The 26,244-nt window shown below is 43.3% G+C and overlaps 1 protein-coding gene across 3 annotated transcripts in view; it reads left to right on the top strand.

Annotated features, from left to right (window-relative positions):
• Window positions 1-8,090, top strand: part of eml2 (EMAP like 2) — a 30,712-nt gene extending 22,622 nt beyond the window's left edge. For 2 of the 3 annotated variants that reach the window (XM_029772511.1, XM_029772513.1), the window contains 17 exons: window positions 201-350; window positions 1,185-1,254; window positions 1,397-1,411; window positions 1,548-1,658; window positions 3,330-3,425; window positions 3,664-3,798; window positions 3,930-4,029; window positions 4,218-4,372; window positions 5,202-5,327; window positions 5,540-5,671; window positions 5,910-5,977; window positions 6,146-6,234; window positions 6,403-6,500; window positions 6,604-6,691; window positions 6,787-6,882; window positions 7,240-7,370; window positions 7,598-8,090. In XM_029772511.1, the coding sequence (XP_029628371.1) occupies window positions 201-350; window positions 1,185-1,254; window positions 1,397-1,411; window positions 1,548-1,658; window positions 3,330-3,425; window positions 3,664-3,798; window positions 3,930-4,029; window positions 4,218-4,372; window positions 5,202-5,327; window positions 5,540-5,671; window positions 5,910-5,977; window positions 6,146-6,234; window positions 6,403-6,500; window positions 6,604-6,691; window positions 6,787-6,882; window positions 7,240-7,370; window positions 7,598-7,723 (1,786 nt within the window). In that variant the 3' untranslated portion in view covers window positions 7,724-8,090. The remainder of the gene's footprint in view (window positions 1-200; window positions 351-1,184; window positions 1,255-1,396; window positions 1,412-1,547; window positions 1,659-3,329; window positions 3,426-3,663; window positions 3,799-3,929; window positions 4,030-4,217; window positions 4,373-5,201; window positions 5,328-5,539; window positions 5,672-5,909; window positions 5,978-6,145; window positions 6,235-6,402; window positions 6,501-6,603; window positions 6,692-6,786; window positions 6,883-7,239; window positions 7,371-7,597) is intronic. The other variant, XM_029772512.1, reaches the window with a different exon arrangement.
• Window positions 8,091-26,244: the final 18,154 nt, after the last annotated feature.

Raw genomic sequence — 26,244 nt, 5'->3', positions numbered from 1 at the left:
GTCACAAGAATATATGACCACTTTACTATTTTGTATAGTTGATCACTTGTGTTTGACTTTATGGCCCCTGGAGAGTAACGTCTTTGGTTTGTATTGTACTTACCTCCCATACGTCTGAGATGGCATCAGCCTCCTACTGTTCAACACTATGGTTGTTCAGACAGGATTACTGTTGTGGTCCTTAACCCTCGGTTGTCCAGGTATGGGTACAGGGGCAGAGACTGCCGCTCCAACCTCTACCTGCTCCCCACAGGGGAGATAGTCTACTTCAATGCCTCCGTGGTGGTGCTCTACAATGTGGAGGAACAGCAGCAGAGACATTACCTGGGCCACAACGACGATGTCAAATGGTAAGGCTAGTTAGTGTGCTTGGTTCAGCATCTCCCACTACTATAACCTTTGGTTGACTGGCGCAAGCACAACTTTTCTTCAGGAAATCTACCTTTTCTTCTTCGCCTTAGCTTTCACTGCAGAGGGTGATGCCGCAATGCACGTGATAGGCTTCGCAAAAGGGCAAGAGGTTTCATTTGGAATAAATGTAGCTAAATGTGATTGCTCACTGTATGGCATTCACAGTTTCATCTGATAATCATCAGCTATCATTTGATTGAAACCGGGGCAAGGTAGATTTGAATTTTCCAAGGCTTACTGTGCAAAGATCTTCCTTGAATGACACATTGATTCAGGATAAACTAACTCTATTTAAATTAGGTCCTGTTTGAGGCAGTGTCTCCTGTGCAAACAAAGGTTGGGCTGTATATGGTAATATCCTACTTGCACAGTATCATTTTCATACATGTTGGGCTACAGCCTACTCTTTGATATGCCTGACCAGCATACTTTTTCAGTTGTATTGTAGACTAATGTTTTCAGTATGGCTATAATAACGTCGAATTTACCTTCAAAATGTGCAAATGCGTTCATGAAAGTTATGTATCGTCACAACACTTATACTTCTTCAAGGGCCTTTTATACCAGTGTGTTTGTTTGTAGGGACCATTATTTTCTTTTTGAAGTATTATTAACTTACTAATGAAGGGTGAAATATATGAGTTGACGTAGACTGCATTACAGGCCATTGAGTATAGACACTGAAAAACAAACAAGAAGTCCCCAGAGGACAGTGGGAAAAGTTAGCTTAGCCTTACGACCACAACACTGTTACTGTGCGTCTTCCCTGGCAGCTTAGGCATCCATCCAGACATGGTCACCATAGCCACTGGACAAGTCGCTGGAACCTCCAAAGATGGCAAGGTACATTTTAAAAATCAACATTTTTCTTCTATTCTGAAGGAATGACCTCTTGTGGTTCACAGTAGTATGTACATGACTGCGGTGTTTCCAATTTCTCTCTCTCAGACCCACTCTCTCTCTCTTTCCTTAATTTCATTATCAGCTGTTAGAGGGCAAGGTACATTTAAAATCAACACATTCTGAAGAAATGACCTGTTATGTCCTCTATGACCATCTTATATATTTCACTCTAATACATGACAGCACTGTATCCAATTTCCTTCTCTCACACCCACACTCTCTCTCTCTGTCAGCTGTTGCCTCCTCATGTGCGTGTGTGGGATTCGGTCAGTCTCAATACCCTGCATGTCATCGGGATGGGTGTGTTTGACCGGGCGGTCACCTGTGTGGCCTTCTCCAAGTCGGTAAGCACTCTACAACGTGATTACAGACCTAACTTTGAGAAAGTAATTCATATTAATTCATTATTACTTTGAAAGCATGTTCTATGACAATAGGGCAGCATACTATGCATTCTGACCCTTTGACTTTTTCCACATTTTGTTACGTTACAGCCTTATTCTGAAATGGATTAAATCGCTTTTTTCCTCATCAATCTACACACAATAACCTGTAATGACAAAGAAAAACAGGTTATTAGAAATGTTAGCAAATTTAAAATAAAAACTGATATCACATTTACATAAGTATTCAGACCCTTTGCTCTGTTGAAGAGCCTTTGGCAGCGATTACAGCCTTGAGTCTTCTTGGGTATGACGCTACAAGCTTGGAGTTTCTTCCATTCTTCTCTGCAGATCCTCTCAAGCTCTGTCAGGTTGGATGTGGTGTGTCGCTGCACAGCTATTTTCAGGTCTCTCCAGAGATGTTCAAGCCTGAGCTCTGGCTGTGTCACTCAAGGACATTCAGAGACTTGTCCCGAAGCCACTCCTGTGTGCTTAGGGTCGTTGTCCTGTTGGAAGGTGAACCGTCGCCTCTGTCTGAGGTTCTGAGCACTGGAACAGGTTTTCATCAAGGATCTCTCTACTTTTCTCTGTTCATCTTTCCTGACTAGTCTCCCAGTCCCTGAAAAACATCCCCACTGCATGATGCTGCTACCACCATGCCTTGCCGTAGTGATGGTGCCAGGTTTCCTCCAGACGTGACACTTGGCATTAAGGCCAAAGAATTCAATCTTGGTTTCATCAGACCAGAGAATCTTGTTTCCCATGGTCTGAGAGTCTTCAGGTGCCTTTTGGCAAACTCCAAGTGGGCTGCCGTGCTTTTTACTGAGGAGTGGCTTCCGTCTGGCCACTCTACCATAAAGACCTGATTGGTGGAGTGCTGCAGAGAAGGTTGTCCTTCTGGAACGTTCTCCCATCTCCACAGAGGAACTCTGGAGATCTGTCAGAGTGACCATCGGGTTCTTGGTCACCTCCCTGACCAAGGCCCTTCTTCCCCAATTGCTCAGTTTGGCTGGGCGGGCCAGCTCTAGGAAGAGTCTTGGTGGTTCCCAACTACTTCCATTTAAGAATGATGGTGGCCACTGTGTTCTTGGGGACCTTCAATGCTGCAGACATATTTTTTGGTACCCTTCCCCAGATCTGTGCCTCGACACAATCCTGTCTCGGAGGTCTACGGACAATTCCTTCAACATCATGACTTGGTTTTTGCTCAGACATGCACTGTCAACTGTGGGACCTTATATAGACAAGTGTGTGCCTTTTCTAAATCATGTCCAATCAATTGTATTCACCACAGGTGGACTCCAAGTTGTCGAAACATCTCAAGAATAATCAATGGAAACAGGATGCACCTGAGCTTAATTTTGAGTCTCATAGCAAAGGGTCTGAATACTTATGTGAATGTGATATTTTTGTTTTTAATAATTCTGCACACATTTCTACAAACCTGTTTTCACATTGTCGTTACGGAGTATTGTGTGTAGATTAAGGGGGGGAAATAATTTAATCAATTTTAGAATAAGGCTGTAACCTTTTATATGTTAAATATCCATAAATTGTCTGAAACAAATAGAGCCATTTATTTACATGAGATGTGTGTGTATATAGCGCTGACAAATACCTGTGCTTCAACAGAATGGTGGTGCTCATCTCTGTGCCGTCGACGATGCCAATGACCACACCCTGTCTGTGTGGAACTGGCAGAAGGAGAAGCAGCTGGCGGATGTGAAGGTGATGAATCCTCAGACTATAAATACTACAGTATGCATGAGGGGAGCTGCTTTCCTTAGTATTTCATGGTGTATCACTGCAATAAAGACTAGTCTTGATTGATCGCTTATCATGAATAAAGAAAAGTGACGGCGTCAGCAGTGTAGGCTTGGGTATGAGTAAGGGTTGTAGTCTGTGGTGTGGTCAGTCACCATTGTCTGCCAGTTCAGAGGTCTAATTCTCCCCTCATCCCCTTCAGTGCTCCAATGACTCAGTGCTGGCCGCAACCTTCCACCCCATGGATGCCAACCTGATCGTCACCTGTGGGAAGTCCCACTTGAACTTCTGGACCATGGACGGAAACACTCTCACCAAGCGCCAGGGGCTGTTTGAGGTATGTGGATGACCGAAATACAACTGTTAACTTCTGTTTCCTGTTACAACTGATAACTGTAAAAAAATATTATATTGTGTACACAAAGTAATTATTGAATTATAACAGAACTGTTAAACCTTTTCTCCCAGAAAAACGAGAAGCCCAAGTACGTGCTGTGTGTGGCCTTTGCTGAGAACGGAGACGCCATCACAGGAGACTCCAGTGGGAACATCTACGTCTGGGCCAAAGGTCTGTTTGAAGACAACCGCCTTCTCAGCCACTGTAACTTAGTGCTCTGCAACCAGTCATTCAATTCACACATCGATTTCATTACTTTCATGAAAGCAATTTATTAAGAATAAAGTACCAATCACACAAGTCCACCTCAAACGTCCCTTCTTGAAGCATATTATTTGACAGTGGTTTGTGATTGACAGGTGGGAACCGGATCAGCCAGGTGGTGGCGAAGGCCCACGAGGGTGGGATCTTCTCCCTGTGTGTGCTGAAGGACGGTACACTGGTGTCCGGCGGAGGGAAGGACCGCAGGATGGTGCTCTGGGACCACGACTATAACAAGCAGAGTGAGATGGAGGTGAGGGAAGACTCGGAAGGATGAGTAAACCTAATGCAGATAAGGACATGCTGTACTCTATATGAGCCAAAATCCAGACTGCTGAGGTCATCACTTCCCTTGACTGTTTCCTTAGCACATGACGGTTACAAAGACCAAGTGTTTGTTAACTAAACTTGGCAAAAAAAGAAATGTCCCTTTTTCAGGACCCTGTCTTTCAAAGATAATTCGTAAAAATCCAAGTAACTTCACAGATCTTCATCGTAAAGGGTTTAAACACTGTTTCCCGTGCTTGTTCAATGAACAATAAACAATTAATGAACATGCACCTGTGGAACGGTCGTTAAGACACTAGCAGCTTACAGATCGGTAGGCAATTAAGGTCACAGTTGTGAAAACTTAGGACACTAAAGTGGCCTTTCTACTGACTCTGAAAAACACCAAAAGAAAGATGCCCAGGGTCCCTGCTCATCTGTGTGAACGTGCCTTAGGCATGCTGCAAGGAGGCATGAGGACTACAGATGTGGGCTGTTCTTTTGTCCATCTTAATCTTTTCTTTTTATTGGCCAGTCTGAGATGTGGCTTTTTCTTTGCAACTCTGCCTAGAAGGCCAGCATCCTGGATTCGCCTCTTCGCTGTTGACGTTGAGGCTGGTGTTTTGCGGGTACTATTTAATGAAGCTGCCAGTTGAGGACTTGTGAGGGGTCTGTTCAAAAACAAGGACATTTCTTAGTGACCCCAAACTTTTGAGCGGTAGTGTAGGTGTCTTTTGGGTAGTCGTAATGCAACTTGAGAATGACAGATGAGATGTATAGTTTTATGCTTGTTGCTGTCGTATGTCCTCTCTCAGGTGCCTGAGGCGTTTGGGCCAGTGAGAGCCGTGACTGAGGGGAAGCAGGGGGAGCTGTTAGTGGGGACCACCAAGAACACCATCCTTACAGGCTCCTTCCCTGAAACACTCAACCCTATAGTACAGGTACACAACCTCTCAATTTCCACTGTAACTAGTTATTTCCTACGCATCAGTAGGAAGTATATATCTGTTTTTACCTGTTTTATAACCCCCATATTTCTCTTCTCTCCCTTCCTCTCTTACCATTCTTCATCTGTCTCCATTTTGCTTTTTCTGCACACGCAATACCCTTTCTCAAAATCTCACCTCTCTTGCCTTCTCTCTTAATCTCTCAGGGTCACACAGATGAGCTGTGGGGTCTGGACATCCATCCTTCCATGGAGCAGTTTGTGACTTGTGGCCAGGACAAGCAGGTCCACCTATGGGACACCAACTCCCATCAGCCTCTCTGGAGCAAGACCATCGAGGTTCTCAATCTTCCAACTCTTCTCTGTAGCTAGTCTCTTTTGAATATACACCAGCTTCAAGAAGAGAGTTGTAGTTTGACGTAGTTGGTCCTGCTGAAATGACAAAGGCACCTGAAACAACATCTAGCTGTTTAGTGAATTTACATCAGTCCATAGTAACTGTCCTGACTTAGTGTCTTGTATGTGATGGTGCACCATGCAGCCCTGCTGATCCTGCATGTCTCCCTCCATTCCCCAGGACCCAGGGCGCTCTGCAGGGTTCCACCCCAGTGGAGCTGTGCTGGCAGTGGGCACCATGACAGGAAGGTACTGTACATCCTCAGACCCTCACACATTGGCTTACCAATCGTCTCTTATTGGACAATGAAACGCTAACGGCACATGTCCCCAATTCATTTAGACAGGATGAAGGATTTGGTATGGAATTTGAGTACATGGTGTCACCTACAGTATACTTCCTCATCCTGTCTGTAGGTGGTTGGTGCTGGACGCTGACACCCGAGACCTGGTGTTCATGCACACTGATGGCAACGAGATAATCTCTAATATCAAGTACTCACCAGGTACTGTACAAGACACCGTCATTTACAATATAATACTGTGTATCCCACCTTAAATATACACATTTTTAATGGCTCCAATAAGTCTGAACAAAACAGTATAGGATTATACAGTATTCTTATCCACCTCCTACATCCCCAATCTCAAAAAAATAACTCTCCTGCTCTTAGACGGCAACTTCCTAGCCGTAGGTTCCCATGACAACTTTGTTTACATCTATGCTGTGATGGAGAATGGCAAGAAGTACAGCCGCGTGGGGAAATGCACTGTAAGTAAGAAAGGCAATCCCTTTAATGGAAAATTAAATCCCTCTATTTTCTGAACTATTACACTAACATTTTTGTGCTTTCTTTACTTTTTTTCCTCCGTAGGGTCACTCCAGTTTTGTCACCCACCTGGATTGGTCCGTCGACAGCCAATACATTGTAACCAACTCAGGAGACTACGAGATCCTATTCTGTGAGCCTCTTTTGTCCAAACGGATAACTCTGTCTATAACTATAGTCTATGTAGTGTTGTGGTACATTCAAGCTCGTCTTCTGTTTCTGGTAAAGGGGAAGCTTCAAGTGGCAAACATGTGACGAGCATGGACCTAGTTCGTAATGTGGAGTGGGCAACCTCCACTTGTGTTCTAGGCTTCAGCGTCTTTGGTGAGTTACCACTTCCTGTTTGGGGTAATGATGGCAAATCCAAGAAACGAAACTTATATGCTTCAACTGTAACTCACTGAGTTCTTTACAGTCAGTTCAGGTCACTCTAGCAATTGCAGATTGTGACAGCAGTCCAATCACTTTAAAATGGAGCTGTTAGTCTTTGCAGTTGTATCAAGTGGAAGTCTCTTGTTTCCTGCCTCTGGGCTGGTTTGGTTCGCAAGTAAACAGTCTACCCACCTTTTGCGGAAGTATGCATTGAAAGTATAGGAACTTAAGCATTACCACCGCGACCGGTGGGAAAAAAAGTTTACCCAGCTATTTTGTTTTACTGCATATATCACTGGTTCTATCTAGGTGTTTGGCCTGACGGTGCTGACGGCACGGACATCAACGCCGTGTGCAGGTCACATGACTCCTCCCTGCTGGCCTCTGCTGACGACTTTGGCAAAGTGCACTTGTTCTCCAACCCCTGCTCCCAGCCAAGGGTACGCTTGTCATCATTTACATCTTATACGCTTTATTTGAGTATTTTCTCATCCATCTAAGTTAACCTGTTTGCATCTAAACATATGTAAGTTAATCATTCAGGGGGAAATCCTAACTTCCAATAAAACATTTTTTTATTAAAGTGGAAATTAGGATTTTTCCCTCAGTGGATTAATTGTTTACTTATGTGTCCATCTCCCTTCTCCCTCCTTGTCACGACATGCAGGCCCCAAGCCATACCTATGGTGGCCACAGCAGCCATGTGACCAACGTTGCCTTTCTCCACGACGACAGTCACCTGATCTCCACCGGAGGGAAGGACACCAGCATCCTCCAGTGGGTGGTCGCTTAGACAACCCCGCTGCATCAGTCTCCATCGTCGCCTCCTGCCCACCAGAGGGCAGCAATGCTGTGCCTATAAAAACACCCACCTTTAACCCTCTCCTCTCTGCACATACGTTTGATGGTACTGTCCTGAGGTGCCACTTGGTGGGGCACTGACTTCAGAGAATACGCATGTCGAGACTATTTTAAGGCTATTTAAACACAGTTGTAGCTGCTATTTATGTTGCAAATGTCTATAAAGGTATATCTGAGTGGCTGTGGTATTCTAATATTAACTGTAATGTGGTGGTGTGACACCTAGCACTTAATACATATTTAGGAGTAAGCTTAAGCTGTGCTTTGCCTTCGTTTTGTTAATAAAGTTTCTAACCCAATCATGTTTGAATACTCTGATACTCTGATACTGAGCTATTTACCAGAGGCGGTGAACAGCAACTTTAAAAGGTAACGCTAAAATAATGATGTTTAATGTACAATTGCAAACCATTTCTGGTCTTCTGACTTGCTTTGGCGCTACCGTTATGTAGTCAATCTACTACAGTATACTCGTATCACTTCCTACCAATGAAACATACAGAAGTTTCCAATTTACACCCTAGGCTTTTTCCACATGCCTAGAAGATACGTACTTCATTGTATTTTCAGAAGCGACCCCTGCTGTGTATTTCTGCTGTTCTCTTTAGACAGTCAACATGCTGACAACAATAACATCCCTTTTAACCTATTTGTTTGAAGGGTGAAGGCCTAACCTGTTGTTATTGGTCATGAGGCGGATGTGGTGGTGAACTGTCAACACGTGCCTGATTAGCAAGGAGGAAGAAGGTCATAGTAAACCTCCGAAACAGCATTCATGTCTCCTCAGGATCCTATTTGTTTTGCCCTCTGTGCTTCAATCGTATGGATGAAGTCATGTTTTTTTCCTGTAACCCCTAGGTAAACAGACAATGTTCTTGATCACTGACTATTTGGAATCCTATTTTACTCAGTACTTCAAAACACTTAAAGGTCATAGTTGGCAAATGCACTTTCAAGTACTTTGTTGTGGAGTGCTTTGCACCAAAAACCTCTGCAATCCTATTTGTGCATCAAAGTAATTGTTGTCCCATTTCAAATTTTAATCTGTCAACTATTCAGAATACCTCACTCATCGTTTTGAAAACATTCCCATGTTTTCCTGAAAACAAACAGGAAAATTGTGGGGCATGTGTGTTGACTGTCTACATATACCAAACCCTGCTGTACTGTATTATGTGAACCGGATCTCTCCAAACCCAAGCTCAAGCAGGAAGGTTAGTAGATTTTAATCTTCAAAGAGGAAGTGCACATCTTTGATGCTGCTGTGGCTGTGTCGAAGCCCTGGTGTGTGGGAACACTATTCTGCCTCTTTCCGGGCCGCCTCAAGCGGCTCCCTCCCTGGTCCTCAGTCACTGAGGGTGGGGGTAATAATATTGACTTCTTGGGGGATATGGAACCATATTGCTAACATTTCTCGAGTGGAATTAGGTGGATGAGACTCCCAGCAGCAGGGCCGAGCAGCCGCTTGTTGAGTGGCTTTTGCTGTGTCTTGTTTTACACGCTTTGTACAAAATAATAAAATGCAGTACTACAGGATATTTCTTAACGGAGCTCTTTATTAGCTAGCTACAACTTGCATGTTCACGTATCTCCAAACATGATCAACTGACCATGACCTAACCATCTGGGTGGTCTTAACCAATCATAGCACAGTATGATATGGCGGTAAAATGCATCCAATTATAATTCAGTATGTTTACACATACGAATATTACATCCCCCTTCTTTTAAAACAAAAAATGTTTTACATATTCTAAGCGTTTCTTTTGAATACATGCTCTGTAGTTTGAACTCAAGGTAAGTAATTTATATTGCATACTACACCAACTGAATCAACAGACTCTGAACCAATGATCCAACATACTGTTACTTTTCAAACAAGGGATTCTCAGCAACTCAGCTTTCCCTGTAGAAATGACATCTTAACATTTCAAACAAATACAGTACCAAAGCATTTCAAGTGAACTTTCAATAACAAGTTTACAGCCTGGAACTCTTAGGGCAGCGATCCACCTACACCCTTTGACATTTCACAGGTCTAGGACAGCTCTGGGCTTGACCTCTCTTCCTGACCTTGTGCGATATGATGCTGAGCATGCTTCTGTGTCAGTCAACAGCTCTTGTGGTGTTGCAGGTAAGTATGGTGTATGTTGTGCTGTGTGTGTGTTTAGTCCATCACGTTCTCTTTCAGGGGAACAGTTCATCTCATCAGTGTGTTGTTCTTTTGTGTTCAGTAGGTGACGACGATAGCGGCGGTACACCGCTCCTTCTGCGGTGCGGACGTGATATGAACGTTCAGTGTCAGCTGGCTGGATGACGACTGCTGGCTTCTAGAGGCCATGCTCCTGGATTCTGACTCTCCGTCGATCAGTGGTGGCAGTGGTCTAGCTGACCTGTTGTAGTATCGCTTTTGTTGTTGTCTCTGTGCACGTTTTTCATGCATTTCCTTGTAGCTGACGACCTCAGGTTGCAGGTGCTGGGAAGGGTTGAGCGAAGTCTGCGGCTCATCAACAGCTGGGCTGGTGATTTGAAGTTGTCAACTGGAGTGTTGCGGTATTCAAGGAGACTGAGGTAGGGGTCTCTCTTGTCTGCTTTTGCTTTGTCCATGAGTGATTTAGCAATCTGCACAGATTTTTCAGCACGGCCATTACTTTGAGGGTAATGTGGGCTTGTGGTGACGTGTGAACTCCCATGCTTTTGTGAAGGATTCAAACTCCTTTGATTTGTAACATGGCCCATTGTCAGATATTAAAGTCTCTACAATGCCATGCGTGGCAAAGTCTGCTTTCAGCTTGTGTATCACAGCTGCAGATGTGGTGCTGTGAAGCTTGTCGAGTTCGAAGTATCTGCTGTAGTAGTCCACTGTTACGATGTAGTCCTCGTTGTTCCAGGTGAACAGATTGGTTGCCACAACCTGCCAGGGTCGGTCTAGGATACAGTGAGGTAACATTGACTCTTTGGTGTTTGAGGGGAGTCGTTCAAGACGGATGGCGCATTTACCAACAATGTCCTCTATTTGTTTGCACATTCCGGGCCAAAACAACATTTCCCGTGCTCTCTGTTTGGTCTTTTCCATGCCCATGTGTCCAGCATGGATCTTTGTCAAAATCTCTTCTCTGAGACTGGTAGGAATAATGATTTTCTCTCCTTTGAAAATGATTCTGTTGATCTGTGATAGTTCATCACGATGGTTCCAGAATTCTGAGACGCTCTGAGGGCATTTTCTCCTCTCCTCAGGCCATCCATCCTGTATGACTTTCCTCAGCTGTGAGTTTTGAGTCCTTTTCTGTTTCTGCTTGGATCTCCTTCAGTTTTGTGTCACTAACTGGTAAGTTGCTGTACACAGTGTGCACTTGCATGTCCATGCCTTCACTGAGGCTGCTGTCCGTGTAGGTAAGAAACTTCCTGGAGAGTGTGTCTGCGACAGGGATGTCTTTGCCTGGACGGTGAGCGATTGTGAAGTCGTATTTTTGTAGTTGAAGGATCATTCTCTGTAGCCTTGGCGGGGCTGCGGCTAGTGGTTTCCTCATGATTGACTCAAGGGGCTTGTGGTCGGATTCCACAATTACTTTTCGTCCATACACGTACTGATGGAAACGTTTACATCCGAACAGAATGGTGTAGAGCTCCTTTTCGATTTGAGCGTAGTTGATTTCACAGTCTGTGAGAGATTTGGAAGCGTAGCCGATGGGCTTTCCTTCTTGCAGTAGCACTGCACCTAGTCCATACTTCGACGCGTCCACTTGGAGTCTGAGCTCTTTGTTGGGGTCGTAGTAGGCAAGGATTGGTCCTGGTTCTCTCGTGATCAAGTCTTTCACATTCTGGAAAGCAATGTGTTGTTTGTCCCAGAGAAACTCACTGGACTGCTTTAGCAGTTGACGCAGGGGTGAATTAGCATTGGAGAGGCTGGGTGCGAACTTGGCTAAGTAGTTGACCATGCCAAGCACGGTTTCCAGCTCTGCACGGTTCATTGGTGGCTCCATTTCTTTTATGGCTGAGATCTTCTGTGGATCTGGCTTGATTCCATTCACAGTGAGAAGATGTCCGAAGTAGCTGATCTCTTTAGTGCCGACTATGCTCTTCTCGGGGTTGAGCCGGACTCCTCTCCTGCGGGACCTTTGCAGCATCGCGCGGAGCTTTCGGTCGTGCTCCTCTTTGGTTCGACCATAGACAAGGATGTCGTCCACAATTGTCACAACTCCGTCGAGGCCTTCGTACATTTCGTCGATCTTTCGCTGAAACTCGTCTTGGGCTGAGATAATCCCAAAAGGCAGGCGACGGGACCTGTAGCGTCCAAACGGTGTGTTGAATGTTGTGAGCTTAGATGACTCTTCTTTGAGCTTGATAGCCCAGTAGCCTGATCTAGCATCCATGACACTGAAGTAGTGTGCTCCCGCTAGCTTGTGTGTGATGCCATCTAGCGTCGGTAAAGGGTAATGGGGGCGTTTGATAGCCTTGTTCAAGTCTCTTGGGTCGAGACATACTCGGAGCTTGCCTGTGCGTGGTTTCTCTACCACCACTAACGCGTTTACCCAGTCAGTCGGTTCTGTAACCTTGGTGACTATGTCAGATTGCTCCATGCTCTCCAACTCTTTCTTCAGACGGGCACGGAGAGCAAGGGGAATTTTTCTCGGTGGGTAGACCACATGGGTTGCGTCTACGTCTGGGTCAAGGTGAATGGTACATTCTCCTGGGAATAATCCTATTCCTGTAAAAACATCAGCAAACTCCTCCAGTACATTTTCTGTCTCTACTGGTGCTGTCACTGATACAACTAGCTTAATGAGGTCCATATCTAAACATGCTTTAAGACGTAGCACTGCAGGTGCTCTAGTGTCAACAACGTAAAAGTCCAACATGTCACTTTCCTTGTATTTGCATTTGAAAGTGCATGTGCCTTTTACTGGGAGCTGTTCACCACCATAACCAGTCAGTCTGCGCATGGTGGGCTGTAGCTCGCACTCAGATGTCAAGCTGTGGTACTTATTCAGAAGAATAATGTTTACTTGTGCACCAGTGTCTAGTTTGAACGTTAGCTCCACATGGTGTTTGTACTTACGCCATGCATCGGGTAAGTTTGTAGACTCCCAGTCCATTCGAGGTGAAGGAACTCCTGCAAAATCCATCTTTTAAGACCTATTACTCTGACACCATGTCTTGTTTTGCACGCTTTGTACAAAATCATAAAATGCAGTACTACAGGATATTTCTTAACGTAGCTCTTTATTAGCTAGCTACACCTTGCATGTTCACGTATCTCCAACCATGATCAACTGACCATGACCTAACCATCTGGGTGGTCTTAACCAATCATAGCACAGTATGATATGGCGGTAAAATGCATCCAATTATAATTCAGTATGTTTACACATATGAATATTACACTGTGTTTTCACTCAAAGATTAAAGCCCAGGCTCAAAATAGAACAACTTCATTAAAAGAAAGTCTAGATCATTTACCCCATCTCTCCCCCTTGAAATTCCCCATAAGGTTGATGACCAAAATGACATTCTTTGTGGTATAAATTATGATTTGGCAATTTTGAATAATTTGGTTACCATAAAGTAGGTCTAAATGTTTTGAAGTGCCTGTTGCATATCAGATGTCGAAATCAGGGAAAACAAGTAATTTATTTTATTTCAGGATATTTTACATTGACAAATAAGGTAAAAAATCTTAAAATATCTTGATATTAGATACATTACTCGTATTAAGCCTTTTTAGGGTTAAAATAATAATTTAGCATGGTAAGGACCCACCCCATCCACCCACCCACCCCCCACTAATTGTAAGTTATTTATTACTCAATATAAGATTGCTTACATTTGAACTTTTTGCAGTGTAAATAAATCTGAGCTGCTTTTTTTTCTGTCAGGACCATGGGCTCAAAGACAGATGGATGTCTCAGACTCATTACCAACATATTTATCCATATTTAGCCCTAATACTTAAGTCTCTGATAAACATAAAATATTACAGGTTTAGGCAAGATTCCAAATCTAGAAATGGAGAAATACAAATATAACAATACAAATGAAATGCTACACCTGTCTCAATTCACTGCAATTGGCTTGTCTGTGTTTCTTTTGAATTCTTTTGAATAAGTTTCTTTTAGATCTCACCGCAAGGTGCCTGTCTGATGGGTTAACATTTGTAGACCTAAGAATGGCCACAAGGGGGTTATGGCCTCAGTCCAATATCAAGATCTATGAAGTGTGGTGCCCATTGGATGCCCAGTAGTAATTCAAGTCAATAGCCAATTCGGTGGAATCATTAATCGGGTTATCTCTTGAACCATTCAAGAACAGAATATTTCTGATTTATGTCTCCCGTATACATTTTTGGATCTCTGTGTATAAATATAATTAGAAGGGAATGAATCCTCTTAAAACAAAGTACATATTTTTAGTAGGAAAGTGGGAATAACTGTTGGATGTTTACCCCTTAGAGATGGTGATTCAGGACAGAAAATAAGCAGATAGGCCAAAACAGATTCCAAGTAAAACCGCAGCGGGTGGAAGAGTTTGACTTGGGTCTCCCACAAAACATAAAATGATGCTTGACATCTATTTGACTCTTTGACACACGTCTAGCCTGTGCTGAGTCTGTTTACCATGCTTCTGAACACACTGTGTTCCCATAGCCCACCCCACTGGAGAGAAGCAATCTCCCTTTCACTCTCAACGAGGACCATTTAATTGATCACCTTCCAGTACACAAGCCTGGGAAAGCTGATACGGCATGTCTTTCTCTCTGGTCTTGTGTGCAGTATTTATGTCGGCCATTATGAATCAATCTCCAGCTGGATATGCAGAAGAGATACACTGGGATTCCTTTTCCATTTGTGGCTCGCTTGTGAATTATAGATGTGCCCTCACCTAGGTGCCCATAAACGTTCTCTCTTCTACTTTATAGCCCTGACATCCCAGCAGACTGGATGAAAGACTAATTGGATCTCACACCATCACAACGTAGACTCACAGGTCATGTGGACAGATGCAGTGATGCAGTTTCTACAACACCCGAGTGACCACTGAGATGAAAAGTCTACAGTGGGGTCCAAAATTGACAGCCTTGATAAAGATAAGCAATAATGACTGTATAAAGTAAATAATTCAAATACTGAGCTATATTGTACACTCCAAAAAATTGGGAAATGATATTATTTGATACTAATACAATTGCGCAGAGAAAGACATTTTGTTTAACAAGGTAGGGGTCAAAATGATTGATTGTTTAGTATTTTGTCCCATATTCCTAGCACACAATGACTACATCAAGATCTTGACTCTACAAACTTGTTGGATGCATTTGCATTTTGTTTTGGTTGTGTTTCTGATTATTTTATGCCCAATATAAATTAATAGTAAATAATCGATTGTGTCATTTTGGAGTCCTTTTTATTGTAAATAAGAATATAATTTGTTACTAAACAATTTTACATAAATGTGGATGCCACCATGATTATGAATAATCCTGAATGAATCGTGAATAATGATGAGTGAGAAAGTTACAGAGGGTCAAAGATCATACCCCCAAGACATGCTAACCTCCCCTATTATTTGTAATGGTGAGAGGTTAGCATGTTTGGTGGTATGATCTTTGACAGATTTCAGACCCCACTGTATTTCCACATCATATACTGTGAGCAGGAATGTTGTTGTCATCATGTGGGAAAGATACCTGGGTGAAAAATTCTAATAGATACCTACTATTTGTAGATACCTGCCCTGGGTGAAAAATCCCCTTATCTATGTTTCAGGCTTTAATCCTCCATGTAACAATAATTGAATGTTTATATGTAGTATATAGATGTGTAATGTATGCTTCAGGATATACAGGTAGGAAATATTTGTAAATCCTTAGGTAATGTTTATCACGTTTCAGGTAAGACCCAAATGCAGACTGTGTTGAAGTAACAATGTTTATTACAGCAACAGGGGCAGGCAAACGACAGGTCAAGGCAGGCAGGGGTCGATAATCCAGAGTAGTGGCATAGGACGGCAGGCAGGCTCAGGGTCAGGTCAGGCAGTGGTCAGTAATCCAGAGTAGGTGCAAAGGCACAGGATGGCAGGCTCAGGAGCAGGGGCAGGCAGAGTGGTCAGGCAGGCGGGCTCAGAGTCAGGACAGGCAAAGGTAAAAACCAGGGGAGCGAGAAAAAGGGAGACTGGGGAAAAACTGGAGCTGAGACAAACCGCTGGTTGACTTGACAAACAAGACGAACTGGCAACAGACAAACAGAGAACACAGGTATAAGTACCCAGGGGAAGATGGGCGACACCTGGAGGGGGGGTGGAGACAAGCACAAGGACAGGTGAAACAGATCAGGGTGTGACAGTTTGTAGAAACCTGCCTGGGTGAAAAAGTCCCTTCTTTAAATGTGGAAAGCTTTACGCTTCATTAATGACATTTATGGTGTGCTTATAGATGCCTAATGAATGCTTCCTTATACAGTTAATGTAAATCCATTACCAAATGTATGTGTAATTCATTCTCACTGTGACCTCTGTGAAACATTCTCCCTGTGTAGACTGGATATAGTATTTATGACCTCTTCAATAGACCTTCTATCAATACTATAGTCTGGGTTATATCAGAATTTCCAAATCTGTTTGATAGCTCAGTTATTTCGCCATTGATATCCTCTATCCGGTGAGCTCTGCCCAGTACAAAAGGACAGGGAACACAGGGTAATTTCTCTCCAGAATACATGTACCAGTCTCCTCTCTGGGAATATTTCACATATCCAGATACTACTTTTTTAATTATGCTAACTTTTTATTAATCAATCATAGCAGTCGGCCTATGTTATGAAGTCATGGTCAGTAAAGGCTATTTTCTCTTTACAAGAGACTACAGCATCATTAAAGCATGGTGATGCAGCAGTGTTCTGTCCAACATTTTGTTTACAATATGTGTTACTGAAAAATTGTACTCAAAAAAAGAGCCTGGGTCAAACCCCAAGCCAAGACAAAAAGACACAGCTAGTAATGTATGTCCATAACAATTAATTGACACTACAAGGGATCCATACACTGTGCTTTTGAAGTGGAATGTTGATGTTTCTGTATTGAATGGCTGCTAACTGGTGCATGATGTACACTGAGTGTACAAAACATTAGGAACATTTTCCTAATATTGAGTTGCACCCACCTTTGCCCTCAGAACAGCCTCAATTTGTTGGGCATGTTGACTCCAATGCTTCCCACAGTCGTGTCAAGTTGGCTGGGTGTCCTTTGGGTGGTAAACCATTCTTGATACACACGGGAAACTGTTGAAAAGCCCAGCAGCGTTACAGTTCTTGACGCAAACCGGTGTGCCTGGCACATACTACCATACCCTGTTCAAAGGCACTTAAATATTTTGTCTTGCCCATTCACCCTCTGAATGGCACACATACACAATCCATGTCTCAAGGGATATCAATCCTTCATTATCCTGACTCCTGCCTTTCATATACACTGATTTGAAGTGGAATTAACAAGTGACATCAATAAGGGATCATAGCTTTCACCTGGATTCAGCTAATCAGTCGATGTCATGGAAAGAGCAGGAGTTCTTAATATTTTGTACACTCAGTGTATATATCCTGCAGTGCCTTGAAGCTTTGCAGTCCCCGACATTTGTTTACTGCTTGGCCCAGTGCTTGTAACGGTAGAAAGTTCAGGCTTTTACAGGATTGAATGGCTGCGCATTCTGAACTCAGAGTGAACCAGATAGCTGAGATGGGCTCTGAGTAATGTAGTAATTGATGTAGGCTACACTGTTGTATTGTGTGTGAACTAAAAATGGATACCGGTAAGTGGATTATTTTGTTTATTTTTATCATGGACACAATGTCCTCCTCCTGTCACGGTGTTGACTCATGTCCAGAACATACTGGGGGACTTGGTGGGAGGAGCTCATAGAATATAGAAAATGTCTTTTTTATGGTGGAAAAACTTGCATCTAGGAAATAAGCATTTGATCTGACGTGGAAATCTGTATAAGCTACAATGCATTGCTCCATAGGCTACTGTAGGTAGGTTACTATGACTCCAGACCTGCATCTGACAAACCCCTTGCCGTTATCTCTCCTGTAGATTCTAATGGCCCAAGGCTATCTATCTCCGTGTCTCTTTGGAGGTTTGGTTTGATCAGAGCTGTTTGTGCTGTGCATTTGACACATTCCATTTGCCACAGTAGTGGGTTGGCAAGGCATAGTGCGGTACACTCTTGCGGTACACTCTCTCATTCGGTACAGTGCGGTACACTCTCTCATTCTTTCTCTCTCTCATTCTCTCTCTCATCCTCTCTTTATCTCTTGAGTTCATCTGGTGTAACACATGATGAATTTCTCTGAAATGGAGCTATGCACCGTAAAATAAGGAAGGTAGCTCTTTTAATGGACTGGAATGACTCTGTTGTTGCTAGGATTGAGACCCTTTAGTGTGATGTACAGAAAGATGGGCCTTGATTTCATTTCACATTGAATCCCTCTTTTGGTGTTGACCATTACTTTCCAATCATTTAAGGTCTTGTTCATGGCTGCAATTGAATCACTATCACTCTCACTCTCACTCTCACTCTCTCTCTATCTTTCTCTCTCCACCACCTCATTACATACAGTGCTGGTATAACAGTTTATTTGAAGTATCCCACTGTTAAGGTGAACCTGTAAATGTTCCAATATTATGAGTATGAAGTACTGTTTTCATTCAAAACTATGCCCCGGGATCCAGCCCAAAACCCCATCTTGGCTGTGACGGTAACAGCACTTAAATCTTTTCTGAGGTGCAGTGCATTCGGAAAGTATTCAGACCCCTTGACTATTTCCACATTTTGTTACACTACAGCCTTATTCTAATATTGATGAAAATATTTGTTTTTCTCATCAATCTACACACAATACCCCATAATGACGAAGTGAAAAATGTTTCTTAGAAATGTTTGCAAATGTGTTAAAAATAAAAATAAAAAAACACCTTTTTTACATAAGTGTTCAGCTCCTTTGCTATGTGACTTGAAATTGACCTCAGGCGCATCCTGTTTCCTTTGATCATCCTTGAGCTGTTTCTACAACTTGACTGGAGTCCACCTGTGGTAAATTCAATTGATTGGACATGATTTAGAAAGGTACACACCTGTCTATATAAGGTCCCACAGTTGACAGTGCATGTCAGAGCAAAAACCAAGCCATGAGGTCGAAGGAATTGTTTGTAGAGCTACGAGACAGGATTGTGTCGAGACACAGATCTGAGGAAGAGTACCAAAACATTTCTGCAGAATTGAAAGTCCCCAAGAAGACAGTGGCCTCAATCATTCTTAAATGGAAGAAGTTCAGAACCACCAAGGCTCTTCCTAAAGCTGAGCAATTGGGGGAGAAGGACCTTGGTCAGGGAGGTGACCAAGAACCCAATGGTCACTCTGACAGAGCTCCAGAGTTCCTCTGTGTAGATGGGAGAACCTTCCAGAATGACAACCATCTCTGCAGCACTCCACTAATCAGGCCTTTATGGTAGAGTGGACAGACGGAAGCCACTCCTCAGTAAAAGACACATGACAGGCCGCTTGGAGTTTGCCAAAAGCCACCTAAAGGACTCTCAGACCATGAGAAACAGATTCTCTAGTCTGATGAAACCAAGATTGAACACTTTGGCCTGAATGCCAAGCATCACGTCTGGAGGAAACCTTTAGTGGCAGGGAGTGGGAGACAACTCAGGACCAAGGAAAAGAGGAACAAAGAAAAGTACAGAGAGATCCTTGATGAAAACCTGCTCCAGAGCGCTCAGGACGTTAGACTGGGGCAAAGGTTCACCTTCCAACAGGACAACGACCCTAAGCACACAGCCAAGACAACGCAGCAGTGACTTCGGGTCAAGTCTCTGAATGTCCTTGAGTGGCCCAGCCAGAGCCCTGACTTGAACCCACTCGAACATCTCTGGAGAGACCTGAAAATAACTGTGCAACGACACTCCCCATCCAACCTGACAGAGCTTGAGAGGATCTGCAGAGAAGAATGGGAGAAACTCCCAAAATACAGGTGTGCCAATCTTGTAGTGTAATACCCAAGAAGACTTGAGGCTGTAATCGCTACCAAAGGTGCTTCAACAAAGTACTGAGTAAAGGGTCTGAATACTTATGTAAATGTAATATTTAATTTTTTTTTGTCATACTGTACATTTTCAAAAAATTCTAAACCTTTTTTTGCTTATGCGGTATTGTTCGTAGATTGATGAGGGGGGAAGAATTTAATACATTTTACGATAAGGCTGTAACATAACAAAATGTGGAAAAAGTCAAGGGGTCTGAATACTTTCCGAATGCTCTGTATATCCATGTTTTAGTTTTTTAAATTATCTTTCATTTGAGGATTTTGTTATGGGAACATTAAGAACTGAAACAATCAATGGCAATATGTTTTGCCATATTGAGTCTTAAAATCAACCCAAACACTTTATAGTGTTAGAAATAAAAGCTAAAAGGTATTTCCATCCCTCTAAAAAAAATCACAAGTGAGTGTTATTTTTCAGCTCCACTGCTATCCAAGATTATTACAGAATATACCAGGGGCGCCACTTTAGTTTTAGAAGTGGGGGAGACATAACCTGGCGGGAGGTCTTCCCCCATAATTGTTTGGGGCATCTAAAGCTCATTTCCTGCATTTTTACAGAATCCAATATGCGGTCTTCGTTTAGAACAAAACATAAGCAAAAATGCCCACAGTCATCAAACTAGGCAAGAGATCAGTATTAAATATGTTTAAGTGATTCATTAGACTGAACTATATCAAAGGTAATTCAATAATAAATATTGTGTTGTACCTTTAACAAATAATCTAATAAATTAACAACTCTTGAAAAAATGTTGATTGTCTTTATTAAGACATCCTCTAGATCAAATTTCAGACAGACCGACCAGCCAGCCCAAGCCGCCTGCACGCACGACCCCCACCAGTCTACTCAGTAACTCAACTCTCTCTCAACAGTTTCCTTCCCTGTTCACAGCTTGAATTTTGGGAAAGGTTGGGAAACAAAAAAAACACATTCATCTCAAATATACATTAACACACAGAAACAGCAAAATCCCCCGTATAATTAATCTCATAGGACTAATAGTACTGTAGTTCTTTTTACACACTATAGCTGGGTCACACCGTCCTATCACTAGGGGTACCACTACCCTGCAGCGCACCATCCCAACACACCCCACTCAGCTTTAGGATCTTAGTGAAACATCCAATATTGGCTTCGGGTGTGTTAGGCCAGACTGACAACCCACAGGACGGCAGACCACCAGGGCCAGGACTGAGCAGCACAGCAGCTAGGGATTGCCTAAATAGGTATCTCCCCTGACGTGGGCATGTTTTCAATACAGACTTCTTTCGTTTTACTGTATTCCATATAAGGCATCCAGACCTTATGAAAGTTGCCCAGTATACCCTTAATCTTGTAATAAATCAAATCTAGTGATACATAACTTGACATTGTGGGAAGATAACCAACCTTCCAATTAATGGCAATGCACTTCTTAGCTGCTATAAATGCTTGGTTATGCAGTCTCCTCCGATAACAGTTTCCAGTATCAACGTTTCCAAGCAAACAAAAACAGAGAGAAGGGCATATCTGTGGACATGCTGAGATAAAAGAACACACGCATAACATATGCAAATATGTCCCTTTGGGGTTGTACACCTCCAGCAGAGGAATGACATGACTGCATGTAATTCAGTTTCACTGGCATACAGTACGTTCTATGGATGGCCTTAAACGGCAGTCATTTATGTCTGAGATTATATGAACATGACTGGGCATTCAAACATATCTGTATACATTCATCATCATCCATAGCTTATACCAGGTCTCCTCACATTTTTGTTTTACATGTTTGGTTGTTTTTCTTAACATTCTTTTTTGTTTTGTGTCATAGAGGCTTTTCCCAATCAAACCTTGATACAGTTTGGATATCAACTGTGGAGGTTTGTCAGACTGCCTTATTAAAACATGATCTGGCTTGTCCAGTGTTTGCTGCACAGAGAGAATAAAGTGTTGTATCTTCAAAACTTAATTTCCCTCCATGGCATTCCCTGGCTGCCTGACCCTGCTGAGACACCTGTCGCCATCTGATCCTCCTAAAACGAGGCATGATAAAGAATTACCTTGGTGTACTTTTAGACATTGATTCTATTCTTGTATAATATAATGGTTCAATAATTGAAATATGCATTATTCCCAGATCCCAGACTGTAGCTTTAAGCTTAAGCTGCTGTCCTGTACAGATCCACAGATGATGCAATCTCCATTGCACTCCACACTGCCCATTCCCACCTAGACAAAAGGAACACCTATGTGAGAATGCTAATCATTGTGGGCTCAGTCCCCTCCCCTCCTGGCCCTGTCAGGGGGTATCATCGGATGGTGCCACAGTGTCTCCTGACCCCTCCTGTCTCAGCCTCCAGTATTTATGCTGCAGTAGTTTGTGTCGGGGGGCTAGGGTTAGTCTGTTATATCTGGAGTATTTCTCCTGTCTTATCCGGTGTCCTGTGTGAATTTAAGTTCTCTCTCTCTCTCTCTCTCTCTCTCTCTCTCTCTCTCTATCTCTCTATCTATACACCTGAGCCCTAGGACCACTTGGCATGATGACTCCTTGCTGTTCACCTGGCCGTGCTTCTGCTCCAGTTTCAACGGTTCTGCCTGTGTCTATGGAACCCTGACCTGTTCACCGGACGTGCTACCTGTCCCAGACCTGCTGTTTTCAACTCTCTAGAGACAACAGGAGCGGTAGAGATAATCTCAATGATTGGCTATGAAAAGCCAACTGACATTTACTCCAGAGGTGCTGACCTGTTGCACCCTAGACAACTATTGTTATTATTATTTGACCATGCTGGTCATTTATGAACATTTGAACATCTTGGCCATGTTCTGTTATAACCTCCACCTGGCACAGCCAGAAGAGGACTGGCCACCCCACATAGCCTGGTTCCTCTCTAGGTTTCTTCCTGAGTGTTGGCCTTTCTGGGGAGTTTTTCCTAGCCACCGTGCTTGCTGTTTGGGGTTTTAGGCTGGGTTTCTGTACAGCACTTTGAGATATCAGCTGATGTAAGAAGGGCTATATAAATACATTTGATTTGATTTGTACAACCTGTTCACTCATGACTGCACGGCCAGGCACGACTCCAACCCCATCATTCAATTTGCCGATGACAAAACAGTGGTAGGCCTGATCACCAACAATGACGAGACAGCCTATAGGGAGGTCAGAGACCTGGCCGTGTGGTGCCAGGACAACAACCTCTCCCTCAACGTGATCAAGACAAAGGAGATGATTGTGGACTACAGGAAAAAGAAGACCGAGCACGCCCCCATTCTCATCGACAGAGCTGCAGGGGAGCAGGTTGAGAGGTTCAAGTTCCTTGGTGTCCACATCACCAACAAACTAACATGGCCCAAGCACACCAAGACAGTCGTGAAGAGGGCACGACAAAACCTATTCCCCCTCATGAGACTGAAAAGATTTGGCATGGGTCCTCAGATCCCTAAAAAGGTTCTACAGCTACACCATCGAGAGCATCCTGACTGGTTGCATCACTGCCTGGTATGGCAACTGCTCGGCCTCCGACCGCAAGGCACTACAGAGGATGGTGCGAACGGCCTAGTACATCACTGGGGCCAAGCTTCCTGCCATCCAGGACCTTTATATCAGGCGGTGTCAGAGGAAGGCCCTAAAAATTGTCAAAGACTCCAGCCACCCTAGTCATAGGTACCGGAGTGCCAAATCCAGGTCCAAGAGGCTTCTAAACAGCTTCTACTCCCAAGCCATAAGACTCCTGAACATCTAATCAAATGGCTACCCAGACTATTTGCAGTGCCCCTCTCGCCCCCTCCTTACACTGCTACTCTGTGGCTCAGTTGGTAGAGCATGGTGTTTGCAACGCCAGCATGGTGTGTGCAGCGCCAGGGTTGTGGGTTCGATTCCCACGGGGGGCCAGTACAAAAAAATGCATGAAATTAAAATGTATGAAATGTATGCATTCACTACTGTAAGTTGCTCTGGATAAGAGCGTCTGCTAAATGACTAAAATGTAAATGTAAATATATATATATACTCTCTGTTGTCATCTATGCATAGTCACTTTAATAACTTTACCAACATGTACATACTACCTCAAATAACCGGTGCCCCCGCACATTGACTTTGTATCAGTACCCCCCTATATATAGTCTCGCTATTGTTATTTCAATGCTGCTCTTTAATTACTTGTTACTTTTATCTCTTATTCTTATCTGTATTTTTTTTAAACTGCATTGTTGGTTAGGGGCTCGTAAGTAAGCATTTCACTGTAAGGTCTACATCTGTTGTATTCGGTGCATGTGACTAACATAATTTGATTTGTAGCTTCTGTGGGTCTACCCATCAATTCAAAATGGAACTTTGTATCATTCACTGATATTGTTAATACAGGCATACTGCAAAATTCACCTGAGCTCCGTGGACTGGTCTTCCCTGGCTGTCTGACCCTGCTGGGACCACTGTCAACATCTGATCCTGCTAAGGCATGAGCATAGTGTTGTGTACTCACTGCACTAGAGGGTTGCATTCCCGCAGGATGCCTGCAGGTCTCGACAGAGATCGGGCGATCAGACAAATGACTTTGGGATGAAAATATTTTTGTTGTCCCACAGATTATTTGGAAACGGTCCTCTTTCTGCTTTGTATGCGTTAGCCTACCTATTGTATTAAAAGCACATATTTTTCGCATTATTTACACACTCAAATTCACTGCTTCAACATCAGTAGCCTACATCTCCTAGCTGGGCGTGAGAGTTCAAGTGTGCCTAGTATGTGTGGTCTCTCTAGTGTGGGTGCCTACACGGGCGCAGAACCAAGTGGCAGTTAACTTGAATATGAAATTAACTTAAATATGAGTAGAGACTGGGTCAGTCAATTACTAATATACTAATACTCTTAGTAAAAGTATTTATCTTCAACTCGCAATCTGTGGATTCTATTCAATTAGATTGTATGTTAAACATCACAGCATAGTTATATGGTGCATAGAAATCCAAAGAGTGTGGCCAGCAGAGATGGGTGGGATGGGCTGAGGGAAGCTCAGGGTTGGGATGTGGAATTGGAGACAAGTGGGAGTGGAGTTCCTGGGGGGGATAGAATGATGGTCAGAGATAAAAGTCAAAATAATAAAGTCAAAATAAAACATAAGTTTGAATGACACTGAGGGGCAGTGTTGTTACAGTTAATGCCGGTTTGCCTGAGGCTGATGCCGTGCTGGTGTTTGTACACATGCAATATACACACACTCTTATTCAAATGCAGACATGTGCACATACACGGACACACATACATGTAAATAGTGCCATACATGCACTCAAACATATTCAGTTGGCCTTGCTGTCTTTTGTTTTTTGCATTGTTTTATATTTTCTGTTGTCTTTTTTTCTCTTTTGCACATTTTGTTGGTGCATTGGGGGGGCGGTGGGGGTGGAGAATGGAATTATTTTATTTATTTATATTTTTTTTCTCAGGGGGGGTCTGTGGGGGGGGGTTGGATGGTTGAGGGGCAGCTCTTGGGGAACTGTGGGGGGGATCTTGGAGGGCTAGTGGCCTGGTAGTTGGGAGCTTGGGCCAGGTCCCCATTTTTGACCTTGTGGGAGATCTGTCAATGTGCCCTTGAGCAGGGCATGGACCCTGGTTGCTTCTTGAGCAGGGCGTTGATCCTGGTTGCTTCTTGAGCAGGGCGTTGATCCTGGTTGCTTCTTGAGCAGGGCGTTGACCCTGGTTGCTTCTTGAGCAGGGCGTTGACCCTGGTTGCTTCTTGAGCAGGGCGTTGACCCTGGTTGCTTCTTGAGCAGGGCGTTGACCCTGGTTGCTTCTTGAGCAGGGCGTTGACCCTGGTTGCTTTTGTGTGTCGCTCTGGATGGGAGGCTGTTAGATGACTAATGTGATGTAGTTGTTAAGCGGCTTCACTGCAAGTATATTGTATGTTTTAAATATTCAATAAAAAAATATAATAAAAAATATGAAAAATAATATGATTAGACTAGTTTACTACAGTATCTGTAAATAAATATTGATAATGGAAAGAAGTGGAGGGCGCTCAACCAATATGAGTCAAAGTGCAATCAAAAAATGTAATAATCATTGAAAAGGAAAAAGGCACAACGCGCACATAGGTTAGGTTACTATGGTGAGCGACCACTGCACCTTTTCATTTTCAATTAAAATTGATTACCCATTTTTTTGTCTCTGCTTGCAAATCGTCCTCCTTAAAGGTAGGCTATATCCAATAGGCCTATGCAAAACGCAGCAAGTCTTGCTGTCATCATTTTTGCTGCTTCCAGTTCAGTAGTCATACCTGTGCTTGTGGTCTCAATTAAATAGAATAGGCTATAGCCTATACATGGGCGGAGGCACGGGGCAGTTATCTTTCCAAGGAAATGTACTTCCTATAGGTC

This window comes from Salmo trutta, chromosome 13 (assembly GCF_901001165.1).
Source record: "Salmo trutta chromosome 13, fSalTru1.1, whole genome shotgun sequence".
NCBI lineage: Eukaryota > Metazoa > Chordata > Actinopteri > Salmoniformes > Salmonidae > Salmo > Salmo trutta.
This window is presented reverse-complemented; position numbering and strand designations above follow the sequence as displayed.